The sequence below is a fragment of the Athene cunicularia genome (genome assembly GCF_003259725.1).
Source record: "Athene cunicularia isolate RWA chromosome 1 unlocalized genomic scaffold, athCun1 chr1_part2, whole genome shotgun sequence".
Lineage (NCBI taxonomy): Eukaryota > Metazoa > Chordata > Aves > Strigiformes > Strigidae > Athene > Athene cunicularia.
Window position 1 is genome coordinate 56439996 of NW_020799092.1, and position 20694 is coordinate 56460689.

General features: G+C 41.0%; 1 protein-coding gene across 1 annotated transcript in view; it reads right to left on the minus strand.

Moving 5' to 3' along the window:
- LOC113491228 (ankyrin repeat domain-containing protein 26-like) overlaps nucleotides 1-20694 on the minus strand; it is a 57395-nt gene that overhangs the window by 35529 nt on the left and 1172 nt on the right. Inside the window, exons 3-16 of the mRNA XM_026867991.1 lie at nucleotides 20590-20690; nucleotides 16489-16603; nucleotides 16070-16243; nucleotides 15857-15963; nucleotides 15207-15344; nucleotides 14288-14436; nucleotides 10646-10696; nucleotides 6944-6977; nucleotides 6792-6864; nucleotides 5460-5520; nucleotides 4110-5101; nucleotides 3239-3380; nucleotides 1853-1914; nucleotides 632-743 (exon numbers count right to left, since the gene is read on the minus strand). Coding sequence (XP_026723792.1) covers nucleotides 632-743; nucleotides 1853-1914; nucleotides 3239-3380; nucleotides 4110-5101; nucleotides 5460-5520; nucleotides 6792-6864; nucleotides 6944-6977; nucleotides 10646-10696; nucleotides 14288-14436; nucleotides 15207-15344; nucleotides 15857-15963; nucleotides 16070-16243; nucleotides 16489-16603; nucleotides 20590-20690 — 2311 coding nt within the window. The remainder of the gene's footprint in view (nucleotides 1-631; nucleotides 744-1852; nucleotides 1915-3238; nucleotides 3381-4109; nucleotides 5102-5459; nucleotides 5521-6791; nucleotides 6865-6943; nucleotides 6978-10645; nucleotides 10697-14287; nucleotides 14437-15206; nucleotides 15345-15856; nucleotides 15964-16069; nucleotides 16244-16488; nucleotides 16604-20589; nucleotides 20691-20694) is intronic.

The window sequence follows — 20694 nt, forward strand, 5'->3', positions numbered from 1 at the left end:
AGTTTTGCTTCCATTTTACTAATCTAAAACTGGATTAGCTTCTTCAGCTATTCTATTGTACCTATACTACAAGCAGGACTACAAACCATTTGTTAAAGGAGAAATCCTTCAGAAAAGAGTTCTACCCCACCAGCAAAACTTCCCTGTCATCCTACGCCCAAGAGACAGTGTCACAAACTACAGGCAGAAACCGTTAGCAAGAAAACCTGAACTTTTAGTCTTATTTTAGTTCCTAGGCAAAGCACAACAGAAAGATATAAAAAAAATTAAGCTAGGAGAAAAAAATGCTTAGCCAGATTATAGCTTTCCTTCTGCTACGTTATCATCCAAGAATGATTAAATGTTCAGACAAGTCAGTCCTAAACCACATACACTTTCACCACTATGCAACAAGAACCCAAATCCAAAAAAATACACACACATCCAAAGGACACACATAATGTAAACAAAACAACTTCCTTTACAAACTGGCTAGCAAGTGCTGTGATAACTACTGTTAGTTAACAAATACTAAGCACTTTATTGCTACAGTGTACACCCACATAACAGCATTCCTAAGACAGATGCTGATATAAATTCCCTTTAGCCTATAAATGCTTACTGACAAACATTTAGTTCACCAGGAAGTTACCATTGTCGTGTTCCCCTGAAACAATCTGTGAGCGTGCTCCACATCTGTCTGCAGCTGGAAGCAACACACCGGACGATGCTTTTCTTAGACTTTCAGAATCCGTCTGTATAATCTAAAACACATGCATGAGAATTGGTACAAATATATTTTTGTCTAATTTCTATGCAAAAAGTTCCTGCTAAGCCAACATGCATAGCATGGTATCAAGTATATTAGAGATATAAGACATAGTATATCGGAAAATCACAGTTGTGTGTGCTTTTAGATCTTAGGCAGAAACCTCACAATTCATCTAAACTATTCTGCCACGCTGATAAACCTTGACAAACTAGACATCCACAAGAGAGAATTAACATAGTAACTCAAGATGCAGATTGTGAACCAGTAACTGCAGGTTTGTGACAATCCAACTTCTGTGTTGAACTAGTACTTGACATTCAAGTTTGTGCTTGTGTTCTCTAGGCATGTATCCTGCAGTGGTGAGTGAACACATCACTACTCCCAATCACAGGGCTTATTTGGTTTGAACAAAGACTAGCAAGGCAAAACTTACAGAAACTAAGGCTATCTAAAAAAATCCTAGTATTTTATTCTCAAATTCTTAAGAAGAGGGTGGGGAAGAGTTTGTTTTTCCTCACAAGAAAAAACAAGAGGGGGTTAGCTACAGACCCTGCTCATTTTCTTCTGGCCCATTACTACAGACAGAACTAAAAAGGGCAAACACAGCCAGCATGTGTGGTATCTCTACTTATAACAAATGACTTTCAAAAATGGCCAAAGTACACCTACAAAAGGTGGAGAGGATCTATTCAGAAGCAGTGAACCATCTAGGTTGTAGACCCTAAGGGCAACCACTGACCAGGTCAGCAGAATACAGCTGTATGGTGAAAATGCAACAACACTGCCACCCTCTGTGAAAAGCTCCAAGTATTTTAAGCAGCAAAAAACTTAACAGCTTCAATACTTTATTAGAAACAAAACTTAATGACCAGTTATTATGAGACCCAAGTCGATAGCTTGGCCTAACTTCATCCCAGTTCCAATTGAACAATTAGCCTAGAGCTGAATTATTTCAAGGGCCCCCAGTTACAAACATGTCAGAAGCATGAAAAGAGTAAGCAAGCTTCAACTGTAGGGCACAAGTCTAAAGTGAGCTCTCTATTGATTTTGGATCTTACTCCTACTTGTGCCATGCTCCCCTGTGTCCTTCACAGAAGGTACCTCAGAATCCCAGGGAGATTCAGCATCGTCCCCTTCCTCTGCTCCCAATGCTGGTAGGACACCTACAAACAAGGTAAGAAGTGAGACACCGAGTGTTTATATTTCACTCTGCTTTTTCCCCATTAATCAAGCCCTGCATGCAAAAGATGCACAGTGATTTGATTCCTGAGGACAAACTAAGTAGTGTTATTCAAGTGTTTCTTCACACTCAGCCACACCATATTCATTCCTTTACATTCGCCTCCTCTTGCCTCCTTTCCAGAAGGAGATGGCTATGCACAACAGCCAACACAGCTATAAGCAACACCAAACACATCTGGGTAACATTCAGGAAGAAACTCCAGCATGCTGCAGTTCTGTGGTACACAGAGTTTAGGCCACCTGCTCTTCAGACTACAGCTCCAGAATTTGGCATTTACTACCACCTTCCACTGTACTGGAGGTACCGTAAAAACACTATCCAGAACATCCTCACGCTAACATCACTAAAATCACCAAGAAACAATGCTCCTTCTGTAGAGCTACCAGGAAAGATCTTCTTTGGCACAGAGTTGTTAACTCTGCACCTTCCCAGAAACTAGACACTTAAGCACTGCCATTTAAAAATGCAGTAGAGTCTCACAGCTCAAACACTCAAAACAGCAAAAGCCATTCCTATCTCAGGAGGTTAACATCCAAATCTCTTCTCTACCAGATGAACAAAAGGCTTGGTCTTGGTGGGTTCCTGGCCAGATTAGACTAAATTAATTTCTCTGTTTTAAGCTACTCCATTAGGTAAAACTGATTAAGGATTCACTCATGTGAAGACATGCACACAAAGAAGGAGGAAGGAGCTAGAGATCAGTAGGGCATTGAAGTGCTAAGGCTTGGACAACAAGCCCAAGACAGAGTTGACCTATAGATGAATCCTGTATATTTTATAAGTTTCTCTTAGCTTCCTCCTTGAGCCGTGGCCAGGCTCCAGGGAAATCTAATGTGAGACTGAAACCAGATGTTTCTGCTCAAAACAAAAGTGCCAGTTATTCTGGCTTGCTGACTTTTAGTATATAAGGCTGGACCCGCTTGCAGGGACTTTGTCAGCCTCACCTATGGGTGGACGCATCACATAAGACTTCCCCCTTGCTGGGACAGGCTCTCCAAACTCTAGCGGTAACTGACACTTGCTTCATACAGCATAGTTTGGAATCCAATTCCACAATTGCACTTCTTCAAGAATAAATGAAAAAGAACAGAAGCTGCTTGCTCTCTTTGCCAGTGCCCACTAGGGTTCACAGGCAAGGCAAGAATTTCTTCTTGGAAGTCAATCACCATTTTGGTTCATTTACTGTGCATTAATATTTATGGAGGAAGAACTTGGATCAGTATTTACTAACTCATTTCTCTCACCAGCACTGTTTTTTGAAGCATTGTGGACTTGATAGCAGTCATTACAAACAGAGTTTTTCACACCCTCAACAACCACAGTTTGTAGGTCTTCACCAGTGTCTCCCTTCTCCTGCTCCTCCTCTTCCCGTTCAGGTGATTCTTCCTAAAGGAGATTGACCAAAACAGCTGGAAAGAGCGGAAACAAGCACTTTCTTCACTATCTATTGACAACTTGAAAAATACTTTTCTTGTACGAGAAAAAGTAGAAACTTTTTTGAGCTTTGTTTTACATGGCCTTCAGTTTTTCCATGGGAATCTGTATGATTAGACAGCAATACCTAATGTTCTAAGTCTCACCTCTGGTTCTCCAAAGCCCCTGAGCAGTACTTCCTCATGTCAATCTAAGTCTAGCTTCATTTAAGTTACATCATTCTGAAACACATTTCTTCTTTTCCCCTACTTTTCTCCAACAAAAATCACTAGCTTTCTGCTCTCAATCTTATTCAAACTTCTTTGATTGTGAGGAAACACTACTTTCAGCCATCACCCCATGAATTTTACTAACTGGCAGTAAATCTTCACAGATAAAATCTGTACATACAACTGAGAAAAATTTAATTGATTCGAGAAGACCTCTAATGCCTATTTTTTTTCCTGCAAAACCAATGTAACTAATAGAAAAAAAATACTGAAAATACTGCCTGATGCTATTCTTATGCCTAAGAAACTGCTTTGGCTAGAAGACAGACATTTTCTAATATCAAAAAAGGATGATCAAAAGATGGATATATGTGAAGAATAAGTATTAATAGAAATCCAGTTTAGCATTTGTTTCTTACCTACATTACCCTTAGAAAATAATGTTGTGACTCAATCATCCCTATATACTTACTTTGGTGCTTGAGTGAGATGCTGTCCTTAAATTTTCTTCATGTCTATTTAAGCGCAAGTTTTCACATTCTTGTTTCAGTGTTTCACAGACTTTATCATCTACTTCTTCATATTGCTCTTCTTCAGTATCTTCATCACTCACATGTTCAAGAACAACAGAGTTTGGTCTTTGACTTTCAAGCCTCGAGTTTTTTGTAGCTGACCAAGAATTGTTACCACTTCCAAAGCCATCACCGAGGCTTGACTTTTTCTCCTTAAGACCACAACTATCTGCAAAAGGCTGAGGTGTCTCTTTTTTCCAGCCTGTCATTTCAGAGTCTGCAAAACAGGAGTCAGCATTTTTGTGAAACTTCTCCTGAATCATGCTTTTCCTGTTCCAACTTTCACCTTGCAAATTATTTAGATTTTGAAAAACAGCTTGTTTTGGTACTGACTTGCAAGATACTTCATTATTCATTATCTTTGGAGACACGGCAGTTATATTTTCCTGCATCCTTTCATAACACCCAGCTATAAAAGACACAGGAGTATCAACAGATTCTGCCACCTTTTCATCAGGTTCTTTACTTATTTTATCATCACAGACATCTCCAGTTCCACACTGAGATTCCCCTTCATACTTAGCATTACTAAAATACTCCAGTATCTGATTAATTTCCCCTTTAGGTTCTGTTTTCTTCCCCTGCTCCTCCTCCAGTATGTCATTAGACTGAGTTTCTTCATCTTCCAGATCTTCCTCCTCCTTTTCATCTTGAGTAAGATCTTCATTCTCCTCTTCCTCTCCCTCTTCCTCTCCCTCCTCATCTCCACTGTCATTTTCATCCTCCTCCTCCTCCTCTGATTCTTCTTCCTCCAGGTTGCTTGCATCCGAGACATCTTGATTCAACAATTCTTCACATTCTCCTTTGTTCAGATTTGCATCTGATGGGGTTCTTTGTTTGAGGCTTTTCTTCGGGGACTTAGGACTTTCAGTTCTAGAACCAGCACCATTATCTTAAAGTACAAAAAAAGGAAAATTGCATGTAAACAAAAGGAGTTACGTAAATAGTAATAGGCATGCTACCAGATTAATGCACAGGAGAGAAGTCAACTGGGAATGTCTGGAAAAGGAAGCAGGTAAGGAATGGGCAGGATAGAGGAAGAACTTGAGCAGGGATAGAAGCTTACAAGGGGATTACTATCTTCATTTTAATGAAATAACTTTTTTTTTTTTTTTCTGAAACGACTAAGTGCTGTGTTTTCACAATGCTACTTTTCTTATTTACTATAGGAAAAAAAATTATAAAAAAACTATTTAGCAACTCTACTTTTATGTATCAGTATATCATGCAATTTTTTCCAAATAGCTTACTCTTTTTCCTGAACTGCTGTGAAGCATTCATTAACAGTGTCAAGTTTGGCTTCTGCAGCTTCTGTAAATATTTATTTAAGCAAAAAAAAATTATATTTTTTTAACAATAATAACAACAGCAACAAATCTTTTGTTCACATCAAATCTTGAACAGTAAATATACCCAGGCTGTCATTTTGATAGTGCTCAGGTGCTGGCTCCATCCTATACTTCTAAACACACAAACACTCCTCACATATGCAATTCAGTGAGTATTTCACCTCAAAACTCTGTGCAGGCATCCTTCTGAAAACTTTTTCCAAAACTACGTCTACATGCATAATAGTTCCAAAAATCTGGTTTTAAAATTTGTAACACTTAAGCAAAATTCACCTATATTTAAGATCACAGTTTCAAGATGCTTACTTGCAAATGTGCACAACGTGAATAACTGTTAAGATCCCTAGACTTAATGCATAAATGAGTCCCTGCAAATACACTTACCAAAATATCCCTACTTTTCAAAGTCATGCCAGAAAAATGCATCATTTCTATTTAAATCAGTGCAAGAAAAGGAGATCATGTTAAACCTAAACATGATTACACCTCCAGCATTAGAGAGTGGATTGAACTACCACACTCAGGTTCCTCAAAACTGCAGAATCCCAGTGCAACAGAATAGATGCTCCAGACATCACTGCAGAATTCAATAATTCTTCATACCATTAGTAAAACCAGTAGATGCAAGAGCTCATAGCTGACAAAAAGAATACTAATGCAGCATTCAGAAAAAGAGGGAAAACATGCAGCGTGAGATTACATACAAGCACAGAATGTCATCTCATAAAAGAAAAAAGACAACCTATTTGAGCAACTCATCCACTGAGCACTCTTGAGGAACCTGAGGAGGAGGAAAGGAGAACTAGGTGATGAAGGATTTCAGTCGATCTTGATAAATGAATGCCCTTTTTCTTTATCAGTTGGGATTCTATCACCAAATTTACAGGAAACAACAACAGTGTTTGGAAAAAAACAGAACAGGTTATAATAGTAAATTACAAACTTTCAGGGTCTGCAAATCTGATTCAAATGAACAAGAACAAACAAAACAATGTGGTTATTTGTCTTGTCACCTATTGCTCTTTTGCCTCAAACCACAAATCTACTGCATGCTCTGTCACAGCTACAAGTCTTTTAGGAAAAACTAAGAGCAGAAGAAAGGCTGGCAGGACAGAGACTGCTTCTAAGGAGAAAACAGAATTGGTTGGAACTGCGGTTTCTTTCATTCCCACAGAAAACCTGCCTTTAAATCACTTATTTTTACAAGACATTTTTCTTGTAAATGCACCATACCTTGGGGGTAAAATCAAGTTCTTCTTCCTCAGAAGTATGCCAACTGTCATCACTCCCATCCTTCTCAGAGCTTCTTAAAATGTAAAGCAAAATGAGTACTGTGTCTCACAAATCATTCCTCAAGTAAGTATTAAATATTTTTTAAGCCTCACCTTATTGAGTCTCCTTGGGAAAAGTCATCTATTGCTGTTCAAACATTAATTGACATGTTGAAATTAGATTCGGCATGCTAAAAATGAACCAGTACATGTTTAACACAGACAGCTCTACAGGTCTTACAGAATGAAACTTTGGGTAGTCAATTCAACACAAGACAGCATGAGTGAACGCATCTCCAAAACTGCTTTTGCAATCTACATGAAATTAAAAAAAAAAAAATTAAAAAAAAAATAAAAAGGACCAGAGTTATATCTCCTTGGACTCTTATACCTAGAATGTTAAGAAAAAAAATCTCTAAACTAAAAATATAGCATAATATGAATATGCTATGATAGTAAACAGTTAACAAAATGGTGGTGGTTTAGCAAGAGGGTAAGTAAATGAGTACTCTGGAGTACTCATATTACACACACGAGTACCTATCATATGCAGAGATTTTACTATTTTATGTAATTTTATGTATAACATTATACTATATATTACAGTATATGCTGTTCTACCCACTTACAGATTATTCTGAAAAGGTAAAGAAAAATCAAAAAGCATAATCAAGATCTAAAGCTTGTCCTCAGGTAGAAGAATCACCAGCAGTTCTCTACACTGCACCAAAAAGGGTATTCAACAGACAAAAGGGGCATAACCAGGGCATTCTATACTACACTTCCAGCTTCAATCAGTGTTATGAAGGCAACTTGCACATAGGTTCATAGGGTAATTCAGGTCAGAAGGGACCTCAGGAAGCCTCTTAGCAAAATGGCCTCCTCAAAGCAGGCTCAGCTATGACATCAGATAAGGTTGCTTAGGACTTTATTCAGTCTGGTCTTGCATACCTCCAAGGAGGGAGACTGTACAACCTCTCTGTTCTACTGTCCTTATCGCAGTGAAGTTTCTCACATCCAATTAGAAACTCCAGTTTCCATTTATGCCTCTTGCACTTTTGCCTCCTGTCATGCACCACTAGCAAGCACCTGGCTTTGTCTTCTCCTCAATACGTAATGGAAACTGCTGCTAGGCCCCCTTCAAAGTCATGTCTTCTCTAGGCTGAACAAGCACAGTTTCCTCAGTCTCTTCTCAAAGGGCAAGTACTTCTGACCCTCATGAGCTTGATAGTGCTCCACAGAACCTACTCCCTGTTGAAAGACCAATCTCTCTTGCACTAGGGGCTTAAAATTATAGCCAGGGGGCTGGACACAATCCAGTGAGTGCCAAGTAGGGGTGGACAATCACTTTCCTCAATCTCTTGGCTATGCTGCTCTTAATACAGCCCACAATACTGTTGACCTTCTTAGTTGCAGGGCACCATGCCGGCTCACTCTCAGCTCACTCTCTGCCAAGACCCTTTGTGCCTTCTCAGCAAAGCAGCTCTCCAGCCAGGCAGTCCCAGCATACTTTGTAGCAAGTGGTTGCTCCTTTCTATGTGCATAACTTCGCATTTGCCCTTGCTGAGTTTCATGTAACAGGCCTGACAGTCCATTTACTTAGCTTGTCAAGGTCCCTCTGAATGGCAGGACTGCTCTGAAGCATATCTACTGATCTCCCCAGTTTGGGGCTATTTGCAAACTTGATGAGAGTGCACTCTAGCACATCATTTATATACTAAAGAAATCTGAACTCTAGGAATCCAGCTTCAAAAGTGCTGAAACCTCTCAACTATCAACAACTAAGATGAAATAAAAGGGCTCTCCAATTCCCAAGAGAGAAGGGAACAAACAAACAAATATAACCTCCACATAGTAGCTATTTCAGCATTGAAGTTCTCGATAACTAATTCTTGTTAATTATCATAACAAAATGAAGATGCTTATAAACAGGAGATTGGTGACCTTCCATACAGTTGCATGATGACAACCAAACTAGAGGTCTTGGACAAAATCATTAAAGGGAAAAGAAAACAAAGGCATATCATGCCTGAAGACATCTCCTCTACTACCAGTAAACCACAAATGAGCATGGAAATTTTGTCTATCCTAAAGACAAGGTTTATGTGGGAACTTTGGTGAGTACATCTCCTGACCTGAACTGGGCTTTCAGACAATGAAATATAGTGTACATGTTCAGTGTAGACATGTCATGTAGACAAAACCTAGAGGCTTGAAACTTCTAGTGTGAGGACAAGCTAAAACAGGTAAAATACCAACAGAGTCACTGATTTTTAATGTTTCTTATTAAAAACACATAATATTTAAAAATATTAATTAGCTTTACATACCACAGTATTCTGTTAACTCACTCATTACCAGCAGTCTAATCTACTTGCTAACCTTTCAAGCTGAATAAAAATTTGTCTCTTCAAACTCGGTGGATAGCATGGAGCAGTCAGTTATAAACTTCTGACAGGTGACTTCAGTTATATTTTCAATTAGTACAGTTATAATTAATCAAACAAGCTAAGTTATCTGAACTTTTGCTTTCAATGTATAGTAACTTTTGGGTGGGAGTGTTGATCTGCTCGAGGGTGGGGAGGCTCTGCAGAGAGACCTGGACAGGCTGGAGCCATGGGCTGAGGCCAACTGTGTGAGTTTCCATAAGGCCAAATGCCGGGGGCTGCCCTTGGGCCACAACAACCCCCAGCAGCGCTACAGGCTTGGGGAGGAGTGGCTGGAGAGCTGCCAGTCAGAGAGGGACCTGGGGTGTTGATTGACAGCCGGCTGAACAGGAGCCAACAGTGTGCCCAGGTGGCCAAGAAGGCCAATGGCATCCTGGCTTGTGTCAGCAATAGCGTGGCCAGCAGGGACAGGGATCTCACCCCTGGACTCAGCACTGGTGAGGCTGCACCTCGATTCCTGTGTTCAGTTTTGTGCCCCTCACTATAAAAAAAGAACACTGAATGACTCAAACGTGTCCAGAGAAGGGCAATGAGGCTGGTGCAGGGTCTGGAGCACAGGTCGTAGGAGGAGCGGCTGAGGGAACTGGGGGTGTTTAGTCTGCAGAAGAGGAGGCTGAGGGGAGACCTCATTGCCCTCTACAGCTACCTGAAAGGAGGGTGCAGAGAGCTGGGGATGAGTCTCTTTGACCAAGGAACAAGCGATAGGACAAGAGGGAATGGCTTTAAGTTGCGCCAGGGAAGGTTCAGACTGGCTATTAGGAAGCATTTCTTTACAGAACGGGTTGTTAGGTGTTGGAATGGGCTGCCCATGGAGGTGGTGGAGTCCCCATCCCTGGAGGTGTTTAAGAGTCGGGTTGACATAGCGCTGGGGGATATGGTGTAGTTAGGAACTGTCAGTGCTAGGTTAACGGTTAGATTAAATGATCTTCAAAGTCCTTTCCAACCTAGTTGATTCTGTGATTCTGGAAGCAATCATCAGAACCAGGTCACATTGTCCTTTAGAAGGCAAAAGAGAAAGTTCATGAGCTAGCTTTCAGACAGACTTTGATGCCCTACTACAGAAATAGGATCTAGAAAAGCAGTCTCTGGAGATTGATTGTTTCCACTTCAATTGAAGTGAATTTCCATTTTGGAGTAACAGAAGAGCATATTAAAAAAGAAAAAATTACTATCACTAATGGAATGAAGCAAACAATCTAATAATAAAGGATCCATGAAAAACATGCAAACGAAAAGTACCCACAGCCTGCTCTCTAATTTATAAAACCAAAACAATCCAAATAGGGACCTCCAGGATAATGAACATCATAGATGTGTTAATATTTGTTCATTGTACAACATCTCATATTTGAAATGCTATATAGAATACCTTTCCTTGATTTTCCTGTTCTTGATGTCTGGTTAGGAGATTGTTGCATTCCTATATCCATTTAGGAAAAGGCATGGAAAGGACAGACGAAAAATGACATCAGAATAAATCTGAATTCCCAGAAATTTGGAAAACATAACCATACACCAACAAAGCTATAAGAATGAGGGAATGTACTATCAGCCTACTCTACAGTTATAAATGCTAGAAACAAAACCAATCACAATCTACAGAACTCTATGCTCAAGGGTCAAACAGTGCAACTTAATCTACTCGCTCCATGTAAAATACCCATATTCCACCACTCTGAAATACTGAAACAGATTACCAGGAATTTACTGCCAACTTTATATTTCCCTCAACTGGACTAATCCTCATCTAACAGAGACTGCAAATGCAATTCCTTCATATTTGTGGAGTGCTTTATAAATACAGCACACTTAAAAACCCTCCCTCTAACCATCCCAAAAATTCTTAGCTGTCAACAACTAAACTTTGGAGATATGCTATCCAGAAATTTTGCAGGAAGTCTTCGTTCTCAGTGCTCACACCTCCATGCAACTTTGAGTCACTATGTTATTTACACTTGCTCATCTCAAGTTACAGTTTTAGCATGTTTGTTATCACTTACTAAAAAAGCAACTCAGAAACTTGTTGCCTTAAACCAGCTCACTTTAAAAGTTGTGTCAGTTGGTCTCAGATACAAACACAGGCCCCTTTCACCTCAGTTTGAAGATAAGGGAGTCCTGCTTATACTGATTTGACCATGCTGAACTGTTTACATACAGAAGCTATGCCACCAGACAGAACAGAGATGTGACAAGCAGTCAGAATGAGTACCCTGTTCCCCCAAGGCTATACGGGAGGCCAGCTGGACGCACTGACTGGTGTAAGAGTCATGAACGTGTTTTGGGTGTGTATGCACATCTGTGTATTGTGGAACAGAAGTTTTAGAATATAAAATCACTATCTCTCTGCTCTACCCACTCTACTTACAAAATTTTGTATTATAAGTCTATGAATAGTGTGGTTCTGTTAACTGCAGCTACCAGACATCAAATTTCTTTGTGACAAGGCCATAACACTTGTCTCAGAGCATAAGGGAGTCCTGCTTGTATTGATTTTACCATAAATACATGGAATAGATATGGCAAAAGGACTTCTATCAAAAACATACAATTGCAGAGTTAAGAGAGGACCTCAAGATGGTTTCTCAACCCTTCTCTATTTCCCAGGTTTCTTAAAAGGTGATAAATGACAACTTTTCCTGACCTCAGGAGATAAAAAATAAATGAGTGCTTCAGTGTGATTTACAAGAGTTTTACAATGAAAAATCAACAGTTTCTGTAAGGACTCAGGGAAACACTGAAGGAACAATACACTAATATGCAGTGCAGTAGCCAAAAAAAAAGAACCACTGCAGACATACCATAAACCCAAATCTTTGCCTTTAGAAAAATTGTATAATTATTATTTTTTGCTAAAGAAATTTCAACTTCACATCTGAAGTCTGTCATTCAATATGCTAGGGCTGGAAGACATTCCTTTGGAGGTTTTGCAAACTTGGTTGTGATTAATAAAAAGGCTCTGACAAATAGTAAACATTCAAACAAGCATGAGCCAACTTCCTTACATATGCTGTCTTGCTCATTAGAGAAGAATATTTTGAAAAAATGTTCAACAAATGCAAAAGTAGCAAAAGGAATAAGGACAACATTGAAGATCACAGAAAAATAGTACAGAAGAGCAAAAAAAGAAAATATTTCCTTGGTGAGTGTTTCTCTGGTCTCTCAAGATCATCCCAGCTTCTCCTCTACCAGAGGCTTCAAAGGCTGTTACTGCATCGTATCAAAGGGACTCTCATGATGCCAGACTTGTGCTTTGTGAGTGCAAGCCAGAGACTACAGAATGAATGCCAGTAAATGTTCCCTGTATGCTACTGATCTCTTTAGTTCAGCATGCTGGGGTCATCTTTTAAGAGACTGAGCACAAGTAGAAAGGGATTCATACTACTGAGAAGAAACACAAGTCCTCCTAGAAACAGACTGAGAACAGAGCATACTCTTTCTTCTCCCAGGTCCTTAAGCCACATAACATTCTCTTCACACTTACTCTTCAAATGAAGAGAAGTAAAGACTTCCCATAATGTTTGGGACTTATATTAGCACTAGTATAGTTTTCAAGGAATGGGGCAAATTATTTGGTTCTAGAACTCCTGTTTCCCTGAGGGTATATCAGTTTTGGAATCACACAACAGTATTATTCTTCAAGTCATATGTTTTAAAGTGACTCATTCTAATGTGGTACCCCAGCAATTCTCTACATGCACAGGAGGCAGTAACAGAGAGTGCTGTTTGGGTGAAAGCAACATTTTGCTGATTAAACTATCTGTACCAAACCCTTTCAAACACACACAAAAAAAAAAAAACCCAAACAAGCAACTCTCTTCCTCTGATCTATCAATTAACTTTACAAATCTCCAACTAGACCAAAATAACTGTTATCAAGTCAAAGGAAGAAATTTTGGCTCTAAATTAAATTCCCATGTCTGGGACAAGTCAATGAGGAAAAATATCCCACATTATGCTCATATTCATAACATATTTTAAAAAAGAGTAATGAACTGTGTGTGAACACTGCTGCCCGTTTGCCACATGGTGTTCTGAGAACACTCTTAAGAAACCAGAAAGAATAAAACCTCCCACTGTAGAGCCTGAGATATAAAGTACAGGACAAACAATTTCATTTATATTAAAATATTAATTTTATAAAATTCCTCTAGTGCTATGCGAGCTCATAAGCATAGACTGGATTTTAAAAACTCACTGAAGGAGTTAATTTTTTGATCACAAGGCAATTTAATAGTTTTTCTGGATCACAAGGTAAAACGGATTTTTTTAAAGTTTATTTCATAAAATTATTGAAAGTGGAAGAAAATAATTATTTTTATTGTATATCAAACTATGTCCAAGAAGATACAGTATATATAGACACTGCATTGTTGTTGTTGTTGTTGTTGTTAACAAAGTTACTTTTCCACGACAATTTTTCCTAAATATGTCTCTACAGCACGTTCACAGAAGGAATTGTAACTGATGCTGAGAAACGAGATGACTCACTACAAAGATCTTAGTGCAGGTGAAACTATTGATATTAAACAAACTCAGTGGAAATCAACAAGACATGCATCTTCATGCTAACTCATCCCTTGCTCCTCAACTACAGAAAGATGAAAAACTACTCAGGATGAACCTACTGGTTTTGCAAATGGATTTTCACAGTTTGAATGGCCATCTATAGGTAAAAGTACACACCTGAAGAACAGAAAAAAACTTTTCCCTAATTCCTTCTCTGTCCCCTTTCTCTCTCTCTCTAGGAAAACTTACATAGATGGCAATCTGACAGGCAGAAGGCAACAACCCTATAAGTGGGCATGTAGCACACAAATCCCAACTGCCTTCACAGCCTGACAAGAAGCACCTCTAACTAGCAACAAACAAATACGTTCACAAAACTTCTTGTGCTACTCCATCTGATGCCTCCCACTATAGTCAATGGTGAACATAGGAAGTGTCAACAACACAAACCACCTAAAGGCCACTAATTTTCCACATGACCTCCTCCACGGTTGAAGGATCCTACCTCCTCTGTCCACAGCAGGTGCACCCAGTGTAAAGCCAGCAGCTCCTGCCCGGTGAGGAGTGCTAAGTACTGTGATGCCTTGTGCACCACCTGCAGAAGCTTCTCCTGTGTTTTCCCAGTCTGCGTATTCTGCCAGTTGCTTACTAAGACTATACAGAGAAAGAGAGGAAATATATTTAGTAATAACAACCATGTACTTGCCTAAACCATTTAATAGAATAGTTAACAGCCACTTATTATCCATCCTATACATATTCATAACCATATGAATTTATATACTCATATCGATTCACAAAGGGTAATACAGAACTTGCTGCATGACTGCTTACACATTTCAATACAGTCATGTTCATTCTATAGATGCATATTCATACCTACAAAGATATTAACTCTTGCTTGGTACATTTTTTCCAACCTAGCTTTTAAGCACCCATAACCACCTTAGAGAATGAACACCCACAGGTATAAAACTATGTATAAGAGTAATACTGCTTAAGATTTTAACAAAAGGGATATCAGTTAGATCTCCTCTGAAACAAAAGGCTGGCAGTTCCTGGTCACTGTAGTGGAGGTCAGTAAGGACAATGGTGCTGGTCTGTGGAGAGGGTTTAAATACGTTTCAGTCTGCCAAATTGCACCTCTGGATAACTACAGGATTCAGATACTTTTTAGAGTTTATATTAGGCAGATGTGAGCTTGGCAACAAAACTTGAAATCTAACAGAGAAATCCGAGTGAAAATTTTCCTCAACGTCCAAATTAACACTAGGCACAGGAACACCACCTATCAGAAGATGTTACTGCGTACAGCTTCAAGACAGGTCTCAACACACCATTAAACCTCAGTACTGTTAACAAAAATGTTCAAAAGTCACACTGACAACTGACAACTTATTCTAAAAATAAAGTTAGAAATTTACCTGGAATATCCATGAATAACAGCATAATCCTCAGCTGTCCAACCATTAGTGTCTTTATGGGAAACATCAGCACCATAGCGAAGAAGAACTTTTATCAAATTAAGCTCCCCACCAGAAGCAGCAGTCATAAGTGGGGTTCTGAAACATTCAAAATATGATTTGAAAAACATCATTTCACACAGACCCTGTCATTATTGTTATGCCTACTTGCTCTCCAAAAAAAAGTATTTTCCCCATTATTTTAAAATGAAAGAAAGAAAAAGCAGTTTTCATTAAGAGCCACAATAACATGGGAAAGGTAATCAAAACAATCGAATCAGACAAAGCTTCCGCATAGACAACACTTACATACAAACTATGCTGCTATGCGGGAGATGGTTTTTTGAGTTGAGGCCGTGCTGCTGAGCTAAGGGCACGCTTCCTGGCAGAAGGGCCATCACAGACAGTGCCTTCTTGCAATCCTCAGTGCAGGAAGGGTCCACTGAGCTGTGACAGCAGCCACCTCCAGAACTGCCTTCACAAGTCACACAGAAATAGCTCCTTCTGTGAGGCTCCCTGTTGGTTTTTTTCAGAGCTGATTCCCATGCCCCTCATCAATGTAACCTAAAGAATACTAAAGATCCCATGTAGAGTTTTGACAAACTCCTCACCTTTCACACTGATCTCGAGCATGCACGTCAGCTCCTTTTTTAAGAAGAAACTCTACTATCTCTTCATGATGTTCAGAGACAGCAAGAAGAAGCGGGGTATATCCCTCCTGAAAGGGCAGATAAATAAATCAAGTTAAAAATCAAAGTCAAAAAAACAGAGGATTTTTAGTAAAACTTTTTGAAAGAACTTCCTTAACAAGTACAAAAATTTACCTTATTCTGGGCATCAATACTGGCATTATGCTCAAGTAGCAGCCCCACTACAGCTGTATTAGCAGACAGGACAGCCAGGTGAAGGGCAGTGTTGCCATCAGTGTCTGCCAGATTTGGGTCAGCACCATGCTCTAGCAGAATAGCCACACATTTTTCTTGCTGGCACTGTGCTGCCTGGGAACAACACAGAAAAAAGGAAATACTTCCAGATTTTACATTTCACTCTGTTACAATTCCACCTGCTTCCCAATGCTGGAAAATAAGAGCATCTTCAAAGATTAGCTAACATATGTCTATGCCACGCCAATGACAATATGCATGTTTCTACACAGATCTATCTGTAAAGAATCCTGCAAGTTACATAATTAAGTGCATAATCAGTAAGCTCCACTTACGAGAACATAACACATTCCACATACCTTCATCAGTGGTGATCTGTTATCACTGTCAAAAAGATTCAGCTTACACTTGTTTTCTACTAGATATGTAACGACATCCACATGGCCATTTGCACAAGCAAGATGCAGAGGTGTCCTAAAAATGAAATATATTAAATTAGAGAACAGACAACTAAAGAAATCATTTCAGGCTGTGATATATGACCACAAGTTTCACTTTGTAAAAAGCAAGGTTAAGAAAAGATTTCCTATTCCATTACCAGTAACGGCAATTGCACACCAAATTCCTGAGGTTGGCCAGCAAAACCCCTCCATAACCCCTGCTTGGAAAGGTGACATTTCCTTCAACTGTAGAAGTGAATCTGCACAGATTCCTGTGCCTGGGCACTGGTCACTGCCTCCAGCAGGACTACACATATGGTACAGCAACAGAGACCAAAGCTTGGGAATCTAAGGACTATGGCAGGCAAATCCTTACATTCTTCTGTGATCATTCATGTGCCAGAAGTGTATCAGAGATGTAGGAGATGGGTTTTATAGCAAGAATATTCGTGTTTCCTGGTACATTGAGGATTTCTGTTTTTTCCCTAGCTTGCTTACTACTGCAGCAAAAACAAGGACACACCTGCACCAAGGTGCCACTGATAATATGTAGCAAACCAGACAACAGAACACTGTAATCCTGGCTACAGGAAAGTAATATTTGACATTCCTGATATGTATAACTATCATTGTCATAAAATACCTACTACAGAGGAAGTCCTCTCTGAGGAGGGAATACTGTATTTCCACAATACATGATCAGCATAAGAAAGTAAAACATTTTCTTCAAGTTAAAGCCTTGCCAGAATGAAAAGGGCTCCTTCAAACCACAGAACATCTTTGATCTGATGTGAATTAACCAGCCTTCTTATATCCAAAGACAAAATCACCCATAAAGTCTTTGAATGTGTTTCCCCCTAAAACACAGGCACAAACCAGCACAAGCTTCACTTTGTGCACAAGGCACATCTGTCCCAACAGAGCAGGAGACAGGCTTGAAAACAGCTGGGACCTTCCTCCCTTGAAGGTGATGCAATAAAAATCCTTCAGTGCCTCAAGAGTCAAGGAGAATGCCAGTACTAGTTTTGAGACAAACCACTGTGGGTAGGTCCTTCTCTGTATTTAGGAAAGCTCAACTAACCTTGCAACTGTTTTGGTACCTTGGTGAGAGACAGGGAGCTGAAGGGCTCACTGGATGGTAGGAAGGGAAAAGGTACACAAATGCAGTGGCACGTGATGAGAAACACAGCAATTTGTAATGCAAACACTTCTTGTTACAGGGCAGCTGATGAACCTTCTCCAGGGCAACAAGGACGATGACAAGAAAAACACAAAATTTCAAAGAACTTGCAATGTCTTGCTACAGACAGGGAACAGACTGAAGCACCAACAGAAGAGTCCCTCAAGAGCAACTACTAACACTTTTTGAGAAATTCCCATATAAGTATGCAGGATCCTTCATCTGTGGAGATGAGACTGAGATTCTCTGAAAGCTAACCAGGACTGGTTATGAAAGACTCCACAATCACCTAAAAGCTGCGACTACCAAGTGCTTGGAAGCGTGACAAAGCTGAAGGAGCCACTATCAACTCTGCAAACAGTTTTCAGCCTTCAAAAAACCTGCAGACAAATTGCTGCCCTCCTCAACCAAGCCTCTCAGTCTGCCAACAGAAAAGGATCTGGCTTTGCTTGGAGCATGGCCTGCTGATCCACAGGAGATTCACTTGAGGCAACAGGCTGGCAGAGAACATCAGAGTGTTCACAGTTGCCTGTCCCCAAAGAGACCTCCAGTAATACTAAAGCTGTTCTGCCACCCAGCCCTGGGGACCCTGCCCAGACTCCGCTCCTCCTGCTGCGGCTGCAATCCCATCCTGATCCACCATGCGGTAGAAGAGAACTGCTGATGCCTGAGCAGCTGCAGAACAACCTCACTGGGAGACCACAGGGAAACAGCAGGTTGGCGGCAACCACTTTCCACAGCACTTGAACTGACAACCAGGCAGGTACAAGCTAATCCATGAAAAGCTCTAGAGTTCACTCTGACGGGTTGCTGATGGAGTAAATCTCTCTCAGTGATTAGCTCTGACCCAGGATTCATGACTAGTCAGCATCACACCTACAGTGCTTCCAACTCTGCATTGAGTTTTGCTGATCTCTTCCAGCAAGGCTGAATGCTTTGCCAGGCCACCTCTGAAAAACTGTATGTTCCCAACGGATACTGCTCCAAGTGCATTTTTGGGAGGTCCTATCAGCTACAGGAGCCTGTAGGTATGATACTTGCCACGTCCCTGGGGCAGGATCTTTCTTCTGGAAATCCTGAGGAGCAGAACTCAGATATTCATGTGAACAATGCACACAACCATTACTTCCCACATTTCCTATTCTTCACTTCTATTTCCAACGATGTCAACTTCTCCAGTCCCTGGAGGACACAATGAAGCTCTGAAACATAACTGCATCTGGTGGTCACTCAGGACACACATCAATTCCACAGGCAGTAAGAGGGCAGAGGTGTGCCTGCAACCTTGATGGCTGGTATAGCGTACAGAGGCTGCAGCAAGCAGGCAGACTGTGCACTGAGTACCTCTCAGGAAAGCTCTACAGCACAGGGCACTGTCATGCCAAAACCATCGTAGTGCACTATTGTATGTACACTGCCTCGTCTCTTGGTTTATTTTTTTACAGTCTGTTACTTTATTTGTCCAGTTACAACACTGATAATAGCATAACACACAGAAGGATGCCTTTCCAGAGGAAACAAAGCTTTCTAGACAAGATGAACTTAAAATGCAAAATCTAGACAAATTTCATACCAGGGTCTGCTAAGACCTGATGATTGAATCAGCCACAGTAAAAGATCAATGATTAAGAAGAAAAAATGAGAAACATTCAGCAGCTATTTCCATAAATGCCACTGGGCACCTTGATCCAGGCAGATGCAGCATGCACAAAATGCCCTCAACCCACCTTAAATTGCATCCCCCATCTCCAGTCATATAAACAAATACTGACTGGTAACACTCAGGCACACAGCCCGCATTACTAAAGTGCGCACTTACTGTGCTCTTCCTTGCTTCTCCTACAAATGTCGGTGGTCTTAGGTGTTTTTAGGGCAATAAACTAGCTGGCTGGCAGAAGTCCAGTCTTCAGGACAGACAGCCTAGGAAGCTGAGCTACTCTAAGAAAACCAGCATGTCTTCAGAATATCATGAAGGTTTTGACTCCAAGTCTTTTTGGGAAAGGCACTGAAATGTTGACACACGTAAGACCCAAAAACTTCAGCTGATTCCCTTATGCTTGTGATGGATCACTGTATGAGCTATGCTGCAGCCCAGGTCTGCTTCTTCAGATATAATTGCCACATACTTGATGTGCTTGACTCAAAAACCCCCACAAGAACACCTCCCAGAAGCAGCAGCTTCTCCTGAAAGTCACTGCCCAGATCTTACAATCCAAAGTACTGATTAGCAGTACCAAAGCCTCAGACCAAGCAACTAACTAACTGCCACCTAAGAGCAGAGCGTTGCTTTGGCTGCCACATCACAGTCCCAAAAGGCACATAAGGCAATTGCGCATGTAGCATCAATAAACATAGCGTTTATTCTGTGCTGTAACTCTTTCCTAACTGCAGTGTTTACCTCTCCTTCAGTTACTCTCAGCTGAGGCAGTCCAGCTTTCCTAGCTCAACTACTAAGCCTGCACGCAGAGCGCTCTGAGATGCCCAAGATACAGGCGACTGCATTGTGACTTCAAGGCGTGGCTGGAGAATGGCCGTGAGGCCCCTTCAGCAGCCCACCTTTGCCAGGCTGCTGCCAGCTCCCTGCCACTCCTGCGCCCCCAGGCAAGGATATGCGACTCCAGGCGCTGAGGAGGCCGGAGCGAAAAGGGTAAGGCGACAGCTGGATGCCAGGCCGAATTCAAGGGTTTCTGGCAGTACAAGCACGACGCCCGCACCCAGCCGAGGGCGGAGGGCGACTGCGAACCAGCCTTCCCGCACCCCGCAGCAACGCGGCCGCTGAGCAGCCGGGGGCTGCAGCCCCCCCCGCCTTCGCGCCCGCTCGGCGCTGCTCCCCCGCCTACCGCTCCGCCTTGTCCCGCCTGTCGACGCCGTATTTCTTCAGTCCCTGCCGCAACTGGGCCAGGTCGCCGCTGGCGGCGGCACGGTGCAGCTTGCCCAGGTCCTTC